The sequence below is a fragment of the Pseudochaenichthys georgianus genome, unplaced genomic scaffold, assembly GCF_902827115.2.
Source record: "Pseudochaenichthys georgianus unplaced genomic scaffold, fPseGeo1.2 scaffold_722_arrow_ctg1, whole genome shotgun sequence".
NCBI lineage: Eukaryota > Metazoa > Chordata > Actinopteri > Perciformes > Channichthyidae > Pseudochaenichthys > Pseudochaenichthys georgianus.
This window is the reverse complement of record NW_027263275.1, coordinates 55,236-72,801: the sequence shown is the minus strand read 5'-3', so window position 1 is coordinate 72,801 and position 17,566 is coordinate 55,236. Positions and strand designations below refer to the sequence as shown.

Genomic DNA, 17,566 nt, shown 5'->3' with positions numbered 1-17,566 from the left:
TAGTTGGCAGGTGGGCGTGTTTAGTTGGCAGGTGAGTGTTTAGTTGGCAGGTGAGCGTGTTTAGTTGGCAGGTGGGCGTGTTTAGTTGGCAGGTGAGTGTTTAGTTGGCAGGTGGGCGTGTTTAGTTGGCAGGTGGGCGTGTTTAGTTGGCAGGTGAGCGTGTTTAGTTGGCAGGTGGGCGTGTTTAGTTGGCAGGTGAGCGTGTTTAGTTGGCAGGTGGGCGTGTTTAGTTGGCAGGTGGGCGTGTTTAGTTGGCAGGTGGGCGTGTTTAGTTGGCAGGTGAGCGTGTTTAGTTGGCAGGTGGGCGTGTTTAGTTGGCAGGTGGGCGTGTTTAGTTGGCAGGTGAGCGTGTTTAGTTGGCAGGTGGGCGTGTTTAGTCGGCAGGTGAGTAGGGCTGTGGCGATACACTAATCTCACGATACCATACGATGCACGATATTCAGCCAACGATACGATATATATCACGATATTCAGCCAACGATACGATTCGATATAATTCGATACACTTATATCATTTTCTGAAAGATTTTAAAGGGACAGTGTGATTTTGGTGACATCTTGTGAGTGTTCCATTGACTTGGATTGAATTAATTCAACTGAAAACTGAAAGCATCCATTATACAATATATGGCTCTGACAGAGAGTCTCCAGCTTGCAAATGCTGGACCAAATGAATCAAAAGATGTGGTGAGAAAATTAGTTTCATTTATTGAAACAATGCAAACTGTAGCTGTAAAGTGCAGTATCACGATAGACAATGGAGAATGAAAAGGTGCAGCAGGTGGCGGAACACGGGGGATTTGAATGAGACTTGTTAGAAATTAAAATCAATGTTTTGATGGCATAAAGTACCATAAACATACCGTCAGTTTAAATGCTGTTTTATACTGAAAACCCAGAAGTTGTCGTGCACAACCAGTTGTTGAGCTTTTATTCTGAAAATCCTTCATCTCCGGTTAGCATTTAGCATGTGGCTAATATACAATTTCCTATAGAGGTGAATTTAGTAGCGATATGACACGGAGTGTTGCACACCGAAACCTACTGATTTCAACACTACAACTATAGACGTCGAGATATTATTATTGCTGAATATTAAATGAAGGTACAGTTTATTTGAATACGTTTGTTTACAGACGTGGGTAGCATGAGACAACATTCGGAACTACCGGAAATGATACCAGCCGTGAGGTATTTTTGGAGTATTGATTACAGCGTTTAAAATGTATTAAATGAAAAGTCATGAAAGAGATAAGGAGGAGAAAAGGCGTGTTTAGTTATATATTTAATGTGCAATGTCTGAATCCTCTGTAATGCGCAACAACGAACATTGGAGACGTGGAGGGCCGATCCCCAGCAGCCCAACCGGCCCACAGGGAGGATTCAGCAGAGGATATTTAACAGCTGGAAAGGTGGAGCTCGCTCTCTTCCCTTCGCTCACGAGAGCCAGAACACAGCTGTTTTTCTGACTGAATCATCTTCTGCTTGTAACATTACCGCGCTTTTTATTAATTAAAGTATACATTTGAACATTCTCAGAGACTCAATTAGTCTCCTTTTTAAAGCTTCTCTCCTGGACGCGAGTATAACGAACACAGTTATCAGACTTAATGTATCGATACCCGCGGCTGAAATATCGATACTTTCTCGGAAAACTAAATATCGATATATATCGCAAGATCGATTAAATTGCACAGCCCTACAGGTGAGCGTGTTTAGTTGGCAGGTGGGCGTGTTTAGTTGGCAGGTGGGCGTGTTTAGTTGGCAGGTGGGCGTGTTTAGTTGGCAGGTGGGCGTGTTTAGTTGGCAGGTGAGCGTGTTTAGTTGGCAGGTGGGCGTGTTTAGTTGGCAGGTGGGCGTGTTTAGTTGGCAGGTGAGCGTGTTTAGTTGGCAGGTGGGCGTGTTTAGTTGGCAGGTGGGCGTGTTTAGTTGGCAGGTGAGCGTGTTTAGTTGGCAGGTGGGCGTGTTTAGTTGGCAGGTGGGCGTGTTTAGTTGGCAGGTGGGCGTGTTTAGTTGGCAGGTGAGCGTGTTTAGTTGGCAGGTGGGCGTGTTTAGTTGGCAGGTGGGCGTGTTTAGTTGGCAGGTGGGCGTGTTTAGTCGACAGGTGGGCGTGTTTAGTCGGCAGGTGGGCGTGTTTAGTCGGCAGGTGGGCGTGTTTAGTCGTAAGGTGCCGTTGGAGGTGCGATGGTTTCATAGAATGATTACTTAACTCTTCACCACACATCACGCACTGTGGTCTGGGCTCATGTCCCACTGCAGCTGAATCCAGATGTAATGTAACCCTGGTTGTATTTCCGAACTGGTTTGTGTCTCTTTTTTATGGACTCACTTGCGCTGCTGCTGACGACACTGAAGTTGGCTTCCGATTCAGAGCATCCGATTCGGCAGTTAAGGGGAAAGTTAAGGGACATTTAATTTACAGCGCTGAGCGAACAATCCTCCGTGTTTGAACCTCTTAAATCGCTCCATAGCCGATTTATCTGGACTGGATTATCCCAGAGAGTCTAAGGATTCTTTATAACACAGTTTCAGATTTGTGAAACCACGGAGGATTGTTCGCTCAACGCTGTAAATTAAATGTCCCTTAACTTTCCCCTTAACTGCCGAAACGGATGCTCTGATTCGGAAGCCAACTTCAGCGTCGTCTGCTGCTGATGGAGTCACTCGCAGCTACGTTAGCAGCGTTAGCACTGGGCAGCGTTGTGGCTGCGCATATCACTGTTGCGTTGCTGGCGGAGCCTGCGCTTGCGCTCGCTTGACTGTCCTCCTCCTCATTCACTTGTTCCCTTTAGCTGGCAATGTTCTCCTCTGTACCTCTCTTCCGTATACCTCCCGTTTTGAGCCACGTTTTTAGCATAATTCAGCTTTCTTCTTTCTTTCATAGCTTGCTTGCAACGTTCTAATGTTTCGCGGGTAGTATGGTCGTCATAGCAACGCCAAAAATAAATAAAAACCTTTTTTTTTCGTTTCTAAATCTAAAAACAACAATAGCCTATTACAGGGGTGGGCAACCCGTTTGATATGAAGCGCCATTTAAAAACAAAATTGTTATCAGCGTGCTCAATAAGATCGAGAATTATCAAGGGGGGGGGGTTGAGGAGCTTCAACTATCAGCAGGAGGGCGGGGGATTCTCGCAACTTACATGATGCCGAATTTAAGAAACACATTTAAATAATTGGTTTAAACGGCATAATAATAAGGACGATCTCCAGAACACACATGTTATGATATTAGGGTCATGCAGAGTGAGATGAGATCGCTGTGCCTTTAAGAGAGAGAGAGAGGGGTGTGGCTTGTGCATGTGTGTTTGTGGATGGTAGAGCGACACTGAGAGAACCTATGGAGAGAACGTGTGTGTGTTTCTGGAAGTGAAACGAGGCAGCAGAAAAACAGAGGTCTGTGATGTATTTTGTGAAACAGAAGAACAGCTAAATAAATGCAACGGCCTCCCAAGAAGAGCTCGCCTCTCTCCAGCCATTGAAGCTAAAGTGGGTTATTGCACCTGAAGCTTGTTGCTCCTGCCCTCCTCCCCTACGGTCTGGGAGCCGACAGGAAGGTTCAACACAGATGGCCAGTCCGCCGCTTTGTAGCATATTATTTCGATGAGAGATGAGCAGATCGCCACTGGGCTTTCAACTAAAGACACAGCCACGCACAAACTGCGGCATTTGTACAGCTCCTTTTGGGAACTGCAGTTAGTGAAGTGCTTTCCTAATTCCTAAAAATTACATTTTTTTAATTAATTGTTTTAAATATTTCAGATTCCTCCGCGTACCACCTAGCGGGAGCTCGCGTACCAGGTTGAGAACCACTGTACTAGAGAGTCATGTGATCAACTGTAGAGTCATGTGATCTACTAGAGTCATGTGATCTACTGCAGAGTCATGTGATCTACTGTAGAGTCATGTGATCTACTAGAGAGTCATGTGATCTACTGTAGAGTCATGTGATCTACTGTAGAGTCATGTGATCTACTAGAGAGTCATGTGATCTACTAGAGCGTCATGTGATCTACTAGAGAGTCATGTGATCTACTGTAGAGTCATGTGATCTACTGTAGAGTCATGTGATCTACTGGATAGCCATGTGATCTACTGCAGAGTCATGTGATCTACTGGATAGCCATGTGATCTACTGCAGAGTCATGTGACCTACTGCAGAGTCATGTGATCTACTGCAAAGTCATGTGATCTACTGCAGAGTCATGTGATCTACTGCAGAGTCATGTGATCTACTGCAGAGTCATGTGATCTACTGTAGAGTCATGTGATCTACTGCAGAGTCATGTGATCTACTGTAGAGTCATGTGATCTACTGTAGAGTCATGTGATCTACTGCAGAGTCATGTGATCTACTGTAGAGTCATGTGATCTACTGTAGAGTCATGTGATCTACTGCAGAGTCATGTGATCTACTGCAGAGTCATGTGATCTACTAGAGTAGTGGTTCTCAACCTTTTTACAATAATATTCCCCCTTTGAAAAAAAGATTCAGCCAAGTACCCCCTGATCAGCGCAACAACAATTTGTTAAGGAATAAATGTCTATATAAAGAGGTACAGTACAACAACAACAACAACAACAACCTTGTAACTGAGAAACACTTAAATGCTACATTTCAAATGTTTACAATCCATCACTAAATTCATGTTAACATCGAGCAGCAGCACGGAGACGACATGAGCTGCATTGAACTGATCTTTCTAATAAGTTGTACTTGATGTAGAGAAACGTGGGCTCGAGCTTCACTGAGAGCTTCGTCGTTCTGACAGCGAGGCAGCTGCAGCTGTTACACTGTTCATATCAACCCACACGGCTCAGACTTCCTTACTTTTCCTAAAATGGGTTTATTTATTTGTTTCGGGGGAAGAGAAACAAACATGAGCATTTTATGAGCGTGGGATTTTGACCCCTCGTATAAACATATGCATAATGCTGCGCTGTACTTTGCGGCCACACGCCGTTGCCGAGCAACGCTTATTGTTTAGGTCCTTTGATAAGCAGGAAGTCATATCATTAACTAGAACTAGCTGGATCTGATAGATTTGGACATCAACGCGAGTGAAGTCTAACCGAGAGAGAGAGATCAGATCAGCTGCTGCTGACGGAGAACACGCAGCTCTGTGTGACGGAGCGCTGAGCGCAGCAACGTACACCAAGCGTTAGACCTATCACACTTAGCTAGTTGATCTGCTCTGGAACTGGCTAAACTAGTTATACATATATGTATTCTTTACTGTCGGGTCACTCATTACAGGTTCAGCGAGCTGCACGAGCCTGAGGGCTGTCAGGAGAGGGAGAGGAAAGAGAGCGTTTATTGTTCCCATTGTATTATCCAGAGATTCTGTAAGCCTTTGAAGAAAGTAGTTCATCTACTACTAGCAGTTTGTTTAAATGCATCACTAATGTTTTTTATTTCCATTAACATAAAATAAATCTCACGTACTCCAACGTACCCCCAGGGGTCCGCGTACACCCATTTGAGAATCACTGTACTAGAGAGTCATGTGATCAACTGTAGAGTCATGTGATCAACTGTAGAGTCATGTGATCTACTGTAGAGCCATGTGATCTACTGTAGAGTCATGTGATCTACTGTAGAGCCATGTGATCTACTGTAGAGTCATGTGATCTACTGTAGAGTCATGTGATCTACTGTAGAGCCATGTGATCTACTGTAGAGTCATGTGATCTACTGTAGAGCCATGTGATCTACTGTAGAGTCATGTTATCTACTGTAGAGCCATGTGATCAACTGCAGAGTCATGTGATCTACTGTAGAGTCATGTGATCTACTGTAGAGTCATGTGATCTACTGCAGAGTCATGTGATACCCTCTGACTGGTTACCCTCCGATTGGTTACCCTCCGATTGGTTACCCTCTGATTGGTTACCCCCTGACTTGTTACCCTCTGATTGGTTACCCCCTGACTTGTTACCCTCTGATTGGTTACCCTCTAACATCTGACACTATTATGTTTTGTTAGGTCTATCCGTGCGAGGTGACGGAGCAGAGCGTGGAGATCAAGACGGACTCTGACGAGGAGGAGGAGGAGGAGGAGGAAGAGCAGGAGGAGCAGGAGGAGCAGGCGGGGGTCAGCCAGCTGCAGGAAGAGGAGGAGGAGGAAGAGGAAGAGGAGGAGGAGGAGGAGCGTCAGTACCGCTGCAGCTTCTGTGGGAAGAGCTACAGCCACGCCTCCAGTCTGTACCGACACCAGCAGACCCACAGCAAGGGGGCGGCGCCCATCAAGAGGGAGCCCCCCCACCAGGAGGCGCAGTACTCCTGCCCCCACTGCGGCATGACCTTCAAGGGGAGCAGGTACCCCCATCTACCCTTATCTCTTTTCATTTTAGAATTAATTAATTCGTTTACATTTAAATGAATAACTATTATTATTTATTTTAGTTTTTATTTATTTTCTGCAGTTTTTATTTAATGTTATTACTACTTTCTGTTTTGATTAATTATTTCATTTATCTCTTTTAATTTTTGAATTAATCCCATTAAATGGATTATTTAAATTAATAACTATTATTAATACTTTCAGTTTTTTAATTAATTATTTAATTAACTTGATTAACGATTGATCTAAGATTTTATTACGTTTTTAATTTGAGATGCATTTTTAATAATGATTAATGTTCAGTCGCCTGAAGCTTCTAAGCTCAGTCTGATGCTGTGTGCAGGATGCTGGGCAGCCACCTGCGGCTGCACGGGAAGCGGCGCATCCACCCGTGCAACATCTGCGGGAAGGAGTTCAACCACAGCTCCAGCCTGTCGCGCCACCGCCTCGTCCACAAGAAGGGGAAGGGGCTCCCGAAAGAAGACATGGCCGCCCTGCGTCACCCCCAGAAGGCAGGAGGCCGGAGACAGAAGAGCCGCCGGGCCGTCGCTCAGAGTCCGCCCGGCGACACCTTCTACGCCTGCCCGCAGTGCGACATGAGCTTCAGGACGTCCACGCTCCTCTCCAAACACCAGGTATATATACTATATATACGTATACTTATAGACGCAGCTCTCCAAACACCAGGTAATATATATATACGATATATACTTATACACGCAGCTCTCCAACCACCAGGTAATATATATATATATACTTATACACGCAGCTCTCCAAACACCAGGTAATATATATATATACCAGTGTTGTAGTGAAGTCACCAATTCACGAGTCCAAGTCACTCTCGAGTCACCACTCTTCGAGTCCGAGTCACCCAAGAAGAGTCCGAGTCGGGTCCGAGTCATCATTACCTGTGTTCAAGTCTGAGTCGAGTCCGAGTCACTCTCGAGTCACCACTCTTCGAGTCCGAGTCGAGTCCGAGTCACCCAAGAAGAGTCCGAGTCGAGTCATCATTACCTGTGTTCAAGTCTGAGTCGAGTCCGAGTCATCATTACCTGTGTTCGAGTCCGAGTCGAGTCCGAGTCACCCAAGAAGAGTCCGAGTCGGGTCCGAGTCATCATTACCTGTGTTCGAGTCCGGGTCGAGTCCGAGTCATCATTACCTGTGTTCGAGTCCGAGTCGAGTCCGAGTCATCATTACCTGTGTTCGAGTCCGAGTCGAGTCCGAGTCATCATTACCTATGTTCGAGTCCGGGTCGAGTCCGAGTCATCATTACCTGTGTTCGAGTCCGGGTCGAGTCCGAGTCATCATTACCTGTGTTCGAGTCCGAGTCGAGTCCGAGTCATCATTACCTATGTTCGAGTCCGGGTCGAGTCCGAGTCATCATTACCTGTGTTCGAGTCCGGGTCGAGTCCGAGTCATCATTACCTGTGTTCGAGTCCGAGTCGAGTCCGAGTCATCATTACCTATGTTCGAGTCCGGGTCGAGTCCGAGTCATCATTACCTGTGTTCGAGTCCGGGTCGAGTCCGAGTCATCATTACCTGTGTTCGAGTCCGAGTCGAGTCCGAGTCATCATTACCTGTGTTCGAGTCCGAGTCGAGTCCGAGTCATCATTACCTATGTTCGAGTCCGGGTCGAGTCCGAGTCATCATTACCTGTGTTCGAGTCCGGGTCGAGTCCGAGTCATCATTACCTGTGTTCGAGTCCGAGTCGAGTCCGAGTCATCATTACCTATGTTCGAGTCCGGGTCGAGTCCGAGTCATCATTACCTGTGTTCGAGTCCGGGTCGAGTCCGAGTCATCATTACCTGTGTTCGAGTCCGAGTCGAGTCATCATTACCTGTGTTCGAGTCCGAGTCGAGTCCGAGTCGAGTCCGAGTCACCACTCTTCGAGTCCGAGTCGAGTCCGAGTCACCCAAGAAGAGTCCGAGTCGAGTCATCATTACCTGTGTTCAAGTCTGAGTCGAGTCCGAGTCATCATTACCTGTGTTCGAGTCCGAGTCGAGTCCGAGTCACCCAAGAGGAGTCTGAGTCGGTTCCGAGTCATCATTACCTGTGTTCGAGTCCGAGTCGAGTCCGAGTCACCCAAGAGGAGTCTGAGTCGGTTCCGAGTCATCATTACCTGTGTTCGAGTCCGAGTCGAGTCCGAGTCATCATTACCTGTGTTCGAGTCCGAGTCGAGTCTGAGTCATCATTACCTGTGTTCGAGTCAGAGTCGAGTCCGAGTCATCATTACCTGTGTTCGAGTCCGGGTCGAGTCCGAGTCATCATTACCTGTGTTCGAGTCCGAGTCGAGTCCGAGTCACCCAAGAAGAGTCGAGTCCGAGTCATCATTACCTGTGTTCAAGTCCGAGTCGAGTCCGAGTCACTCTCGAGTCACCACTCTTCGAGTCCGAGTCACCCAAGAAGAGTCTGAGTCGGTTCCGAGTCATCATTACCTGTGTTCGAGTCCGAGTCGAGTCCGAGTCATCATTACCTGTGTTCGAGTCCGAGTCGAGTCCGAGTCATCATTACCTGTGTTCGAGTCCGAGTCGAGTCCGAGTCATCATTACCTGTGTTCGAGTCCGAGTCGAGTCCGAGTCATCATTACCTGTGTTCGAGTCCGAGTCGAGTCCGAGTCATCATTACCTATGTTCGAGTCCGAGTCGAGTCCGAGTCATCATTACCTGTGTTCGAGTCCGAGTCGAGTCCGAGTCATCATTACCTGTGTTCGAGTCCGAGTCGAGTCCGAGTCATCATTACCTGTGTTCGAGTCCGAGTCGAGTCTGAGTCATCATTACCTGTGTTCGAGTCCGAGTCGAGTCCGAGTCACCCAAGAAGAGTCCGAGCGAGTCCGAGTCATCATTACCTGTGTTCGAGTCCGAGTCGAGTCCGAGTCATCATTACCTGTGTTCGAGTCCAAGTCGAGTCTGAGTCATCATTACCTGTGTTCGAGTCCGGGTCGAGTCCGAGTCATCATTACCTGTGTTCGAGTCCGAGTCGAGTCCGAGTCATCATTACCTGTGTTCGAGTCCGAGTCGAGTCTGAGTCATCATTACCTGTGTTCGAGTCCGAGTCGAGTCCGAGTCACCCAAGAAGAGTCCGAGTCGGGTCCGAGTCATCATTACCTGTGTTCGAGTCCGAGTCGAGTCCGAGTCATCATTACCTGTGTTCGAGTCCGGGTCGAGTCCGAGTCATCATTACCTGTGTTCGAGTCCGAGTCGAGTCCGAGTCACCCAAGAAGAGTCCGAGTCGAGTCCGAGTCATCATTACCTGTGTTCGAGTCCGAGTCATCATTACCTGTGTTCAAGTCCGAGTCGAGTCCGAGTCACTCTCGAGTCACCACTCTTCGAGTCCGAGTCGAGTCCGAGTCACCATTACCTGTGTTCGAGTCCGAGCCGAGTTCGAGTCATCATTACCTGTGTTCGAGTCCGAGTCATCATTACCTGTGTTCGAGTCCGAGTCATCATTACCTGTGTTCGAGTCCGAGTCGAGTCCGAGTCACTCTCGAGTCACCACTCTTCGAGTCCGAGTCGAGTCCGAGTCACCATTACCTGTGTTCGAGTCTGAGCCGAGTCCGAGTCATCATTACCTGTGTTCGAGTCCGAGCCGAGTCCGAGTCATCATTACCTGTGTTCGAGTCCGAGTCGAGTCCGAGTCACCATTACCTGTGTTCGAGTCCGAGCCGAGTCCGAGTCATCATTACCTGTGTTCGAGTCCGAGTCATCATTACCTGTGTTCGAGTCCGAGCCGAGTCCGAGTCATCATTACCTGTGTTCGAGTCCGAGTCGAGTCCGAGTCACCATTACCTGTGTTCGAGTCCGAGCCGAGTCTGAGTCATCATTACCTGTGTTCGAGTCTGAGTCATCATTACCTGTGTTCGAGTCCGAGTCATCATTACCTGTGTTCGAGTCCGAGTCATCATTACCTGTGTTCGAGTCCGAGTCATCATTACCTGTGTTCGAGTCCGAGTCATCATTACCTGTGTTCGAGTCCGAGTCGAGTCCGAGTCACTCTCGAGCCACCACTCTTCGAGTCCGAGTCGAGTCCGAGTCATCATTACCTGTGTTCGAGTCCGAGTCGAGTCCGAGTCACCCAAGAAGAGTCCGAGTCGGGTCCGAGTCATCATTACCTGTGTTCGAGTCCGAGTCGAGTCCGAGTCATCATTACCTGTGTTCGAGTCCGGGTCGAGTCCGAGTCATCATTACCTGTGTTCGAGTCCGAGTCGAGTCCGAGTCACCCAAGAAGAGTCCGAGTCGAGTCCGAGTCATCATTACCTGTGTTCGAGTCCGAGTCATCATTACCTGTGTTCAAGTCCGAGTCGAGTCCGAGTCACTCTCGAGTCACCACTCTTCGAGTCCGAGTCGAGTCCGAGTCACCATTACCTGTGTTCGAGTCCGAGCCGAGTTCGAGTCATCATTACCTGTGTTCGAGTCCGAGTCATCATTACCTGTGTTCGAGTCCGAGTCATCATTACCTGTGTTCGAGTCCGAGTCGAGTCCGAGTCACTCTCGAGTCACCACTCTTCGAGTCCGAGTCGAGTCCGAGTCACCATTACCTGTGTTCGAGTCTGAGCCGAGTCCGAGTCATCATTACCTGTGTTCGAGTCCGAGCCGAGTCCGAGTCATCATTACCTGTGTTCGAGTCCGAGTCGAGTCCGAGTCACCATTACCTGTGTTCGAGTCCGAGCCGAGTCCGAGTCATCATTACCTGTGTTCGAGTCCGAGTCATCATTACCTGTGTTCGAGTCCGAGCCGAGTCCGAGTCATCATTACCTGTGTTCGAGTCCGAGTCGAGTCCGAGTCACCATTACCTGTGTTCGAGTCCGAGCCGAGTCTGAGTCATCATTACCTGTGTTCGAGTCTGAGTCATCATTACCTGTGTTCGAGTCCGAGTCATCATTACCTGTGTTCGAGTCCGAGTCATCATTACCTGTGTTCGAGTCCGAGTCATCATTACCTGTGTTCGAGTCCGAGTCATCATTACCTGTGTTCGAGTCCGAGTCGAGTCCGAGTCACTCTCGAGCCACCACTCTTCGAGTCCGAGTCGAGTCCGAGTCATCATTACCTGTGTTCGAGTCCGAGTCGAGTCCGAGTCACCCAAGAAGAGTTCGAGTTCGAGCCGAGTCTCAAGTCTTCATGTATTAACCTTCGTGGATGTGTTGAAATGTAGCTGCTCCTCTGCATTGCTTTGATCCTGTCATGTTTTACTGATCTGTCTGTTGAACTGCTGTGAAGCCAGTTTGGCTACAACTCTTGTAATAGGTGCTAAACAAATATAAAGCTTATTACTAATATTATTATTATATATAAATAAACTATATTTAAAATGAGTTTAGAGAAGTGATTATATTTGTATGCCAATATTTTCCTTTGCACTTTTATTTTGATAGTAATAAGATCGGGACTCTTATTTTGAAGGAACTTTTACGGTTAAATCAGTTTACAAAGATTGAGCCCCAGAAAGCACATGGCTACTTAGCATGCTAACTAGCCATGTGCTTTCGTGTGATGGCTGAATCTTTATTTATTGATTAGATCACTCTGATGATAGTGTTCAAGACAGCCGTCTGAACTCGACCCTGAGAGTCATGAGCTACGGAGCCTTCTCTTCAATGTTGTTTCCACATAACGAGCGTTCTGCTCTTTCCCGATGTGGAAGCAGAAAGAGTGAAAGCATCCAGCACGATGCGGGGGGTGTCTCTATCTCTAGACTGGAACAGCGGGGCCCAGTCCGTGAACTCGCCTCGCAGGCGCACACGCCAGGACAGAGGACATCGGACTCCAGAGAAAACTTGCTCGAGTCCGAGTCGGAGCGTCAACGTACGAGTCAAGTCCGAGTCATCGTGGGGGGGGAAATTCATGAGTCCGAGTCGCGTCAATCAGTGCGCGAGTCCGAGTCGAGTCACGAGTCCCGAAAATCGGCACTGGAGTCCGAGTCCAGGACTCGAGTACTCCATCTCTGATATATACTATATATACTTATACACGCTCCTCTCCAAACACCAGGTATATATATACTTATAAAACGGACAAGTCAAATCAAGCAATCTGATTGGTTCTTAGCCGTGATATACTGAGCGTATATATCACGGGTAGAATTGTAAGTTACTTTTCACAACAAGTCAGTATCCCTCCGCGTCTGAGAAAAACAGTATGCCGTTGGGCTGCAGCTTGCTTTTCAAACTGGAACAAGGAAGCAGCGGAGAAGTAACGGGGCAGAAGCCCTCCTGGTCACGCAGCGGTCCAGACACAGACATCAAGCGGCGACACATACTCAGTGTGCAGGTCCTCTGGCATCAGGGCGGGGTATCTAGATGCTCTCCACGGTCTGACATCATGAGGTGTGCTACTGTTAAAGCAAGCAGCGACGTAATCAAAGAGGTCCGCAAAAACACTATCGACCAATCAGATTGCTTGATTTGACTTGTCAGTTTTATAAATATATTTACATTTCTTCCGTTACGAAACAAACTTACAAAGCATACGATGGAAACATGTGAGGTTAATTTGGACCTCCGGGGGGGGGGGGGGTTCACTATGGAGCAGTGCCTCTCCAGAGAGCACCTACAGGACGACGTGCAGAGCTGCGTGAAGAGCAGGCGGACCAACTGGAGAAGGACCTCCATCAAAGCGTTCTGACGGGGTCTTGAAACAAAGCAGAGACATGTCAACCTCAACAAGTGACCTCGTGAGCATGCTACTGATGCTGCACAGGTTTCAGCGGCTGCACAGCAAACACATGACTGTAAATAAATAGCCAGATAATGGACCAACGCTCTCTGTCTAATATGTTCGCTAGCTTAGTGTTGTTGCCTAGCAACCACCTCGCACTATGTTTCGTGCAGAAGGCAACGGAGGGACTATTTTATTTTGAACATCATTATTTACTAATAAAAACTATTTAAATTAGTGTGTATTTTTCGGATACAAGCGGCCGAGATGGGTTTCCTCCGCAGGCTGGCTGGCGTCTCCCTTAGGGATGGGGTGAGAGCAGGGAGGAGACCGAGGGGTAGACCTAGGACCAGGTGGAGGGGTTATGTCTCTTCGCTGGCCTGGGAGCGCCTTGGGACCCCCCAGTCAGAGCTGGTTGATGAGGGAAAAGGAACGTTTGGGGCTCTCTGCTGGAACTGCTACCCCCGCGACCCGACCGCGGATAAGCGGAGAAGATGGATGGATGTATTTTTCTTTCGTATTGCCACACCTGGTTTTATAAAAGCAATAGCTCACTTCAGGCCGTGATATATGCTCTTTATATCACAGCTAGGGGGCGTGGTTCAACCCCCCTAGCTGTGATATACTGAGCATATACCACGGCCTGAAGTGAGCTATTGCTTAAATACTAGGGCTGTACCCGAATATTCGTTCGTTGGAGTACTATTCGGGTTTGGCACTAAGAGCTTGTGCCTCTTCGGGGGGGGCTAACACTTAACCATAAACGTTATCGTTTACTTTCTCCGTCTTTGTATGTAGATATTACTCTTCTCCGTTAATCTCTGTCATGTTGTTTCCATAGCAACAACAACTTCCTGTCAACAGCGCTACCTCTCCTTCAAAATAAAAGCATGTCCATAAATAGGAAGCCAAGCCAAATGAATGACACTTAAGACATTTACAACCTCCCCCGCGCGGGCCGAATATTCGCTGCTGGTTACTATCGAATATCCGGAGCCCGAAAAATGGTATTCGGGAGGTCATATCAAGGTGTATCTGCTGAGTCATGCTAAGGTGTATCTGCTGAGTCATGCTAAGGTGTATCTGCTGAGTCATATCAAGGTGTATCTGCTGAGTCATGCTAAGGTGTATCTGCTGAGTCATATCAAGGTGTATCTGCTGAGTCATGCTAAGGTGTATCTGCTGAGTCATGCTAAGGTGTATCTGCTGAGTCATATCAAGGTGTATCTGCTGAGTCATGCTAAGGTGTATCTGCTGAGTCATGCTAAGGTGTATCTGCTGAGTCATGCTAAGGTGTATCTGCTGAGTCATATCAAGGTGTATCTGCTGAGTCATGCTAAGGTGTATCTGCTGAGTCATATCAAGGTGTATCTGCTGAGTCATGCTAAGGTGTATCTGCTGAGTCATGCTAAGGTGTATCTGCTGAGTCATGCTAAGGTGTATCTGCTGAGTCATATCAAGGTGTATCTGCTGAGTCATGCTAAGGTGTATCTGCTGAGTCATATCAAGGTGTATCTGCTGAGTCATGCTAAGGTGTATCTGCTGAGTCATGCTAAGGTGTATCTGCTGAGTCATATCAAGGTGTATCTGCTGAGTCATGCTAAGGTGTATCTGCTGAGTCATGCTAAGGTGTATCTGCTGAGTCATGCTAAGGTGTATCTGCTGAGTCATGCTAAGGTGTATCTGCTGAGTCATGCTAAGGTGTATCTGCTGAGTCATGCTAAGGTGTATCTGCTGAGTCATGCTAAGGTGTATCTGCTGAGTCATGCTAAGGTGTATCTGCTGAGTCATGCTAAGGTGTATCTGCTGAGTCATATCAAGGTGTATCTGCTGAGTCATGCTAAGGTGTATCTGCTGAGTCATGCTAAGGTGTATCTGCTGAGTCATGCTAAGGTGTATTAAGGTATGCTTCTGCCCCCCAGGTGACCCATGTGAAGGAGCTGCTGGACAGCTACACCCCGGGGAAGGAGAACCTGGGCGAGTCGTCTTCAGATCTGAAGATCCGCCTGAAGCTTTGCTCCCGGGACAAACCCAACTTTTACACTTTGTGCAAGAAGAACCGCCGCCGCCGGGGAGGGGGGGGGCGGGGCGTCCGCAGAGGCCCCGCCCCCTCAGAGGAGGAGGGGGCGGGGCGTCACGTCTGCAGCCAATGCGGGAAGCGTTTCAGCCACGCCTCCAGCCTGGCCCGACACCAGCTGACCCACCGGGGGGGGGGCGGGAAACACCTGAAGCTGCCCCCCCCCGGCAGGACGAAGACCTTCACCTGCACCGCCTGCAGCAAAACCTTCATGCACTCCAGCAGCTTCTCCCGCCACAAGAAGGCTCACCTGGAGGAGCAGCAGCGCCACAAGAAGGCTCACCTGGAGGAGCAGCGCCACAAGAAGGCTCACCTGGAGGAGCAGCGCCACAAGAAGGCTCACCTGGAGGAGCAGCGCCACAAGAAGGCTCACCTGGAGGAGCAGCGCCACAAGAAGGCTCACCTGGAGGAGCAGCGCCGCAGGAAGAGGCCAGCGCTGGACGAGACGGCACCGCTGGAGTCCGACTCGGAGTGACTCCCCCCCAGAACTGGACCTGCATCTCTGGTGTAAATAGCAGCAGGACATCCATATATGGTCGTGTGGCAGTCTCCTTATATGGTCATAATGACGGCTCTTACGGATGGGTTAGTGCCCCTTCCCCCCCCAGGCGCCGCCCCCCCCACCTGTCTGTCAGGTTGCACAGTGACGCTGTTCTTCACTCCATTTCCCATCAGCCACCTGGGTTGAGCACGCAGAGCATTTTGGGAAACGGAGTCCCACAGAAAAGAGAACACATTTTAATTAGACTTTTCAATTGAAAACTACAAGCCCCGCCCCCTGCTGCTCCAATCCAATCAGAGCTTCTCTCCTGAAATCCTATTGGTCCACGAGGATCACCTCTATCATTATTTATTTTGTAGTCCCTTTTATTTCTTTGGCTCTGTTCATACTGATTATTATTTCTGATCCGTTAATAATAATAATTCTCTGTTTTTGTAAGTTAGTAATAATATGAAAGTATTCAATTATAACTTTAATACCAGTCGTTATTATAATTCATAATATCATCTTTGTTATCATCGCTCAGAGCGACTGATTGGTACACAGATGCAGCGATTGGTTCCCTGTTTAAAGCTTAGACGCTCTGATTGGTTCTCCACGTTAATGTTTGCATGAAGACTCCTCTGCAGCCGGTCGGCCATATTTGTAGTTTTTTAAGGAAGTCAAAGAGAAAACTGCACTTTATGATGAATTTGGAACAATGTTGTAATGTATGAATATTTAAATGTGACTTACACCCCCCCCCCCCTCATCATCAGACAGGAGACGACTTCAGCAGACAGCTTTTCAAAGTACAAGCCTCCAAAGTAGTTTATTCAAATAAAAACCTGAAGAAAAAACTCTTAATTTATAAAAAAATAAACAACGCAGATTTGAGACAAATGTGAGATTAGAGATGCTGATTGGACTACACTTATTACCAGTGGAACCAGTTAATGTGAGAACCTCAGCGCCTGGAGAGAACGTGCAGAACATCCGCAGAACACCTGCAGAACATCTGTTTCCAGAGAGACTATGACGCTGACAGACCCCCCCCCCCCCCCCCGCTGCACTTCCTGTTCCTGCGGACACTTTGTGAGAGACTTCTGTGAATTGGGTTATCTTAATTTAATGTGATATATTTATAGTGTGTAGGCGGCAGAAAACACCAGAGGAGGAGAACCAGGTGTATGTTCCTCAGTCGAAGCTGCCCCCCCTCGTTGTGTTTCCTCGGTTCTCCTGCTGATAGAGCGTTCGTCGTGGTTCGTGTTTTGCCGATAGTTAAACACCCGTTGACATGTTTTGTCTTGCGTTTTGTAATAAACCTTCAAAATAAAGTCTGTGTTTGTCTTTAGTCCAGTGTTACCGGACTGTCTCCACCAGAGGGCGACACACATCAACACACAGCAGCACTGAATCCTTTCAGAACACACGACAGTCCTATAAACACCACAGAAGAAGATGTTGGCAGCACTTCCTGTGTGTGGCAGCAGGGGGCAGCACTCAGTCTCCCGGAGTACAGTTGGGGTCACAGCAGAGATGGGGACTCGAGTCGCACTTAAGTTGCACACACAGAGACTTCAGACTCGACTTGGACTCGTGACCAAAAGACTTCAGACTCGACTTGGACTCGTGTGTTGGGACTCGTGAACAATCATTGTGTTTTCTATTTTTGGCGTATTAAAGGTGGGGTAGGGTTTTTGGCGTATTAAAGGTGGGGTAGGGTTTTTGGCGTATTAAAGGTGGGGTAGGGTTTTTGGCATATTAAAGGTGGGGTAGGGTTTTTGGCGTATTAAAGGTGGGGTAGGGTTTTTGGCGTATTAAAGGTGGGGTAGGGTTTTTGGCGTATTAAAGGTGGGGTAGGGTTGTTGGCGTATTAAAGGTGGGGTAGGGTTTTTGGCGTATTAAAGGTGGGGTAGGGTTTTTGGCGTATTAAAGGTGGGGTAGGGTTTTTGGCGTATTAAAGGTGGGGTAGGTACATTGAAGAGAAACCGGCTCGAGATCGCTAGAA

At 48.0% G+C, this 17,566-nt stretch overlaps 1 protein-coding gene across 1 annotated transcript; it reads left to right on the top strand.

The window, feature by feature from the left end:
• The first annotated feature begins 1,335 nt into the window (after nucleotides 1-1,335).
• LOC117444069 (zinc finger protein 286A-like) lies at nucleotides 1,336-16,615 on the top strand. The gene is made up of 4 exons (XM_071202691.1): nucleotides 1,336-1,412; nucleotides 5,988-6,319; nucleotides 6,688-6,979; nucleotides 14,920-16,615. The coding sequence occupies exons 2-4, from the start codon at nucleotides 6,300-6,302 to the stop codon at nucleotides 15,547-15,549; spliced, it is 942 nt and encodes a 313-aa protein (XP_071058792.1). The 5' UTR covers nucleotides 1,336-1,412; nucleotides 5,988-6,299; the 3' UTR covers nucleotides 15,550-16,615.
• The last annotated feature ends 951 nt before the right edge of the window (nucleotides 16,616-17,566 follow it).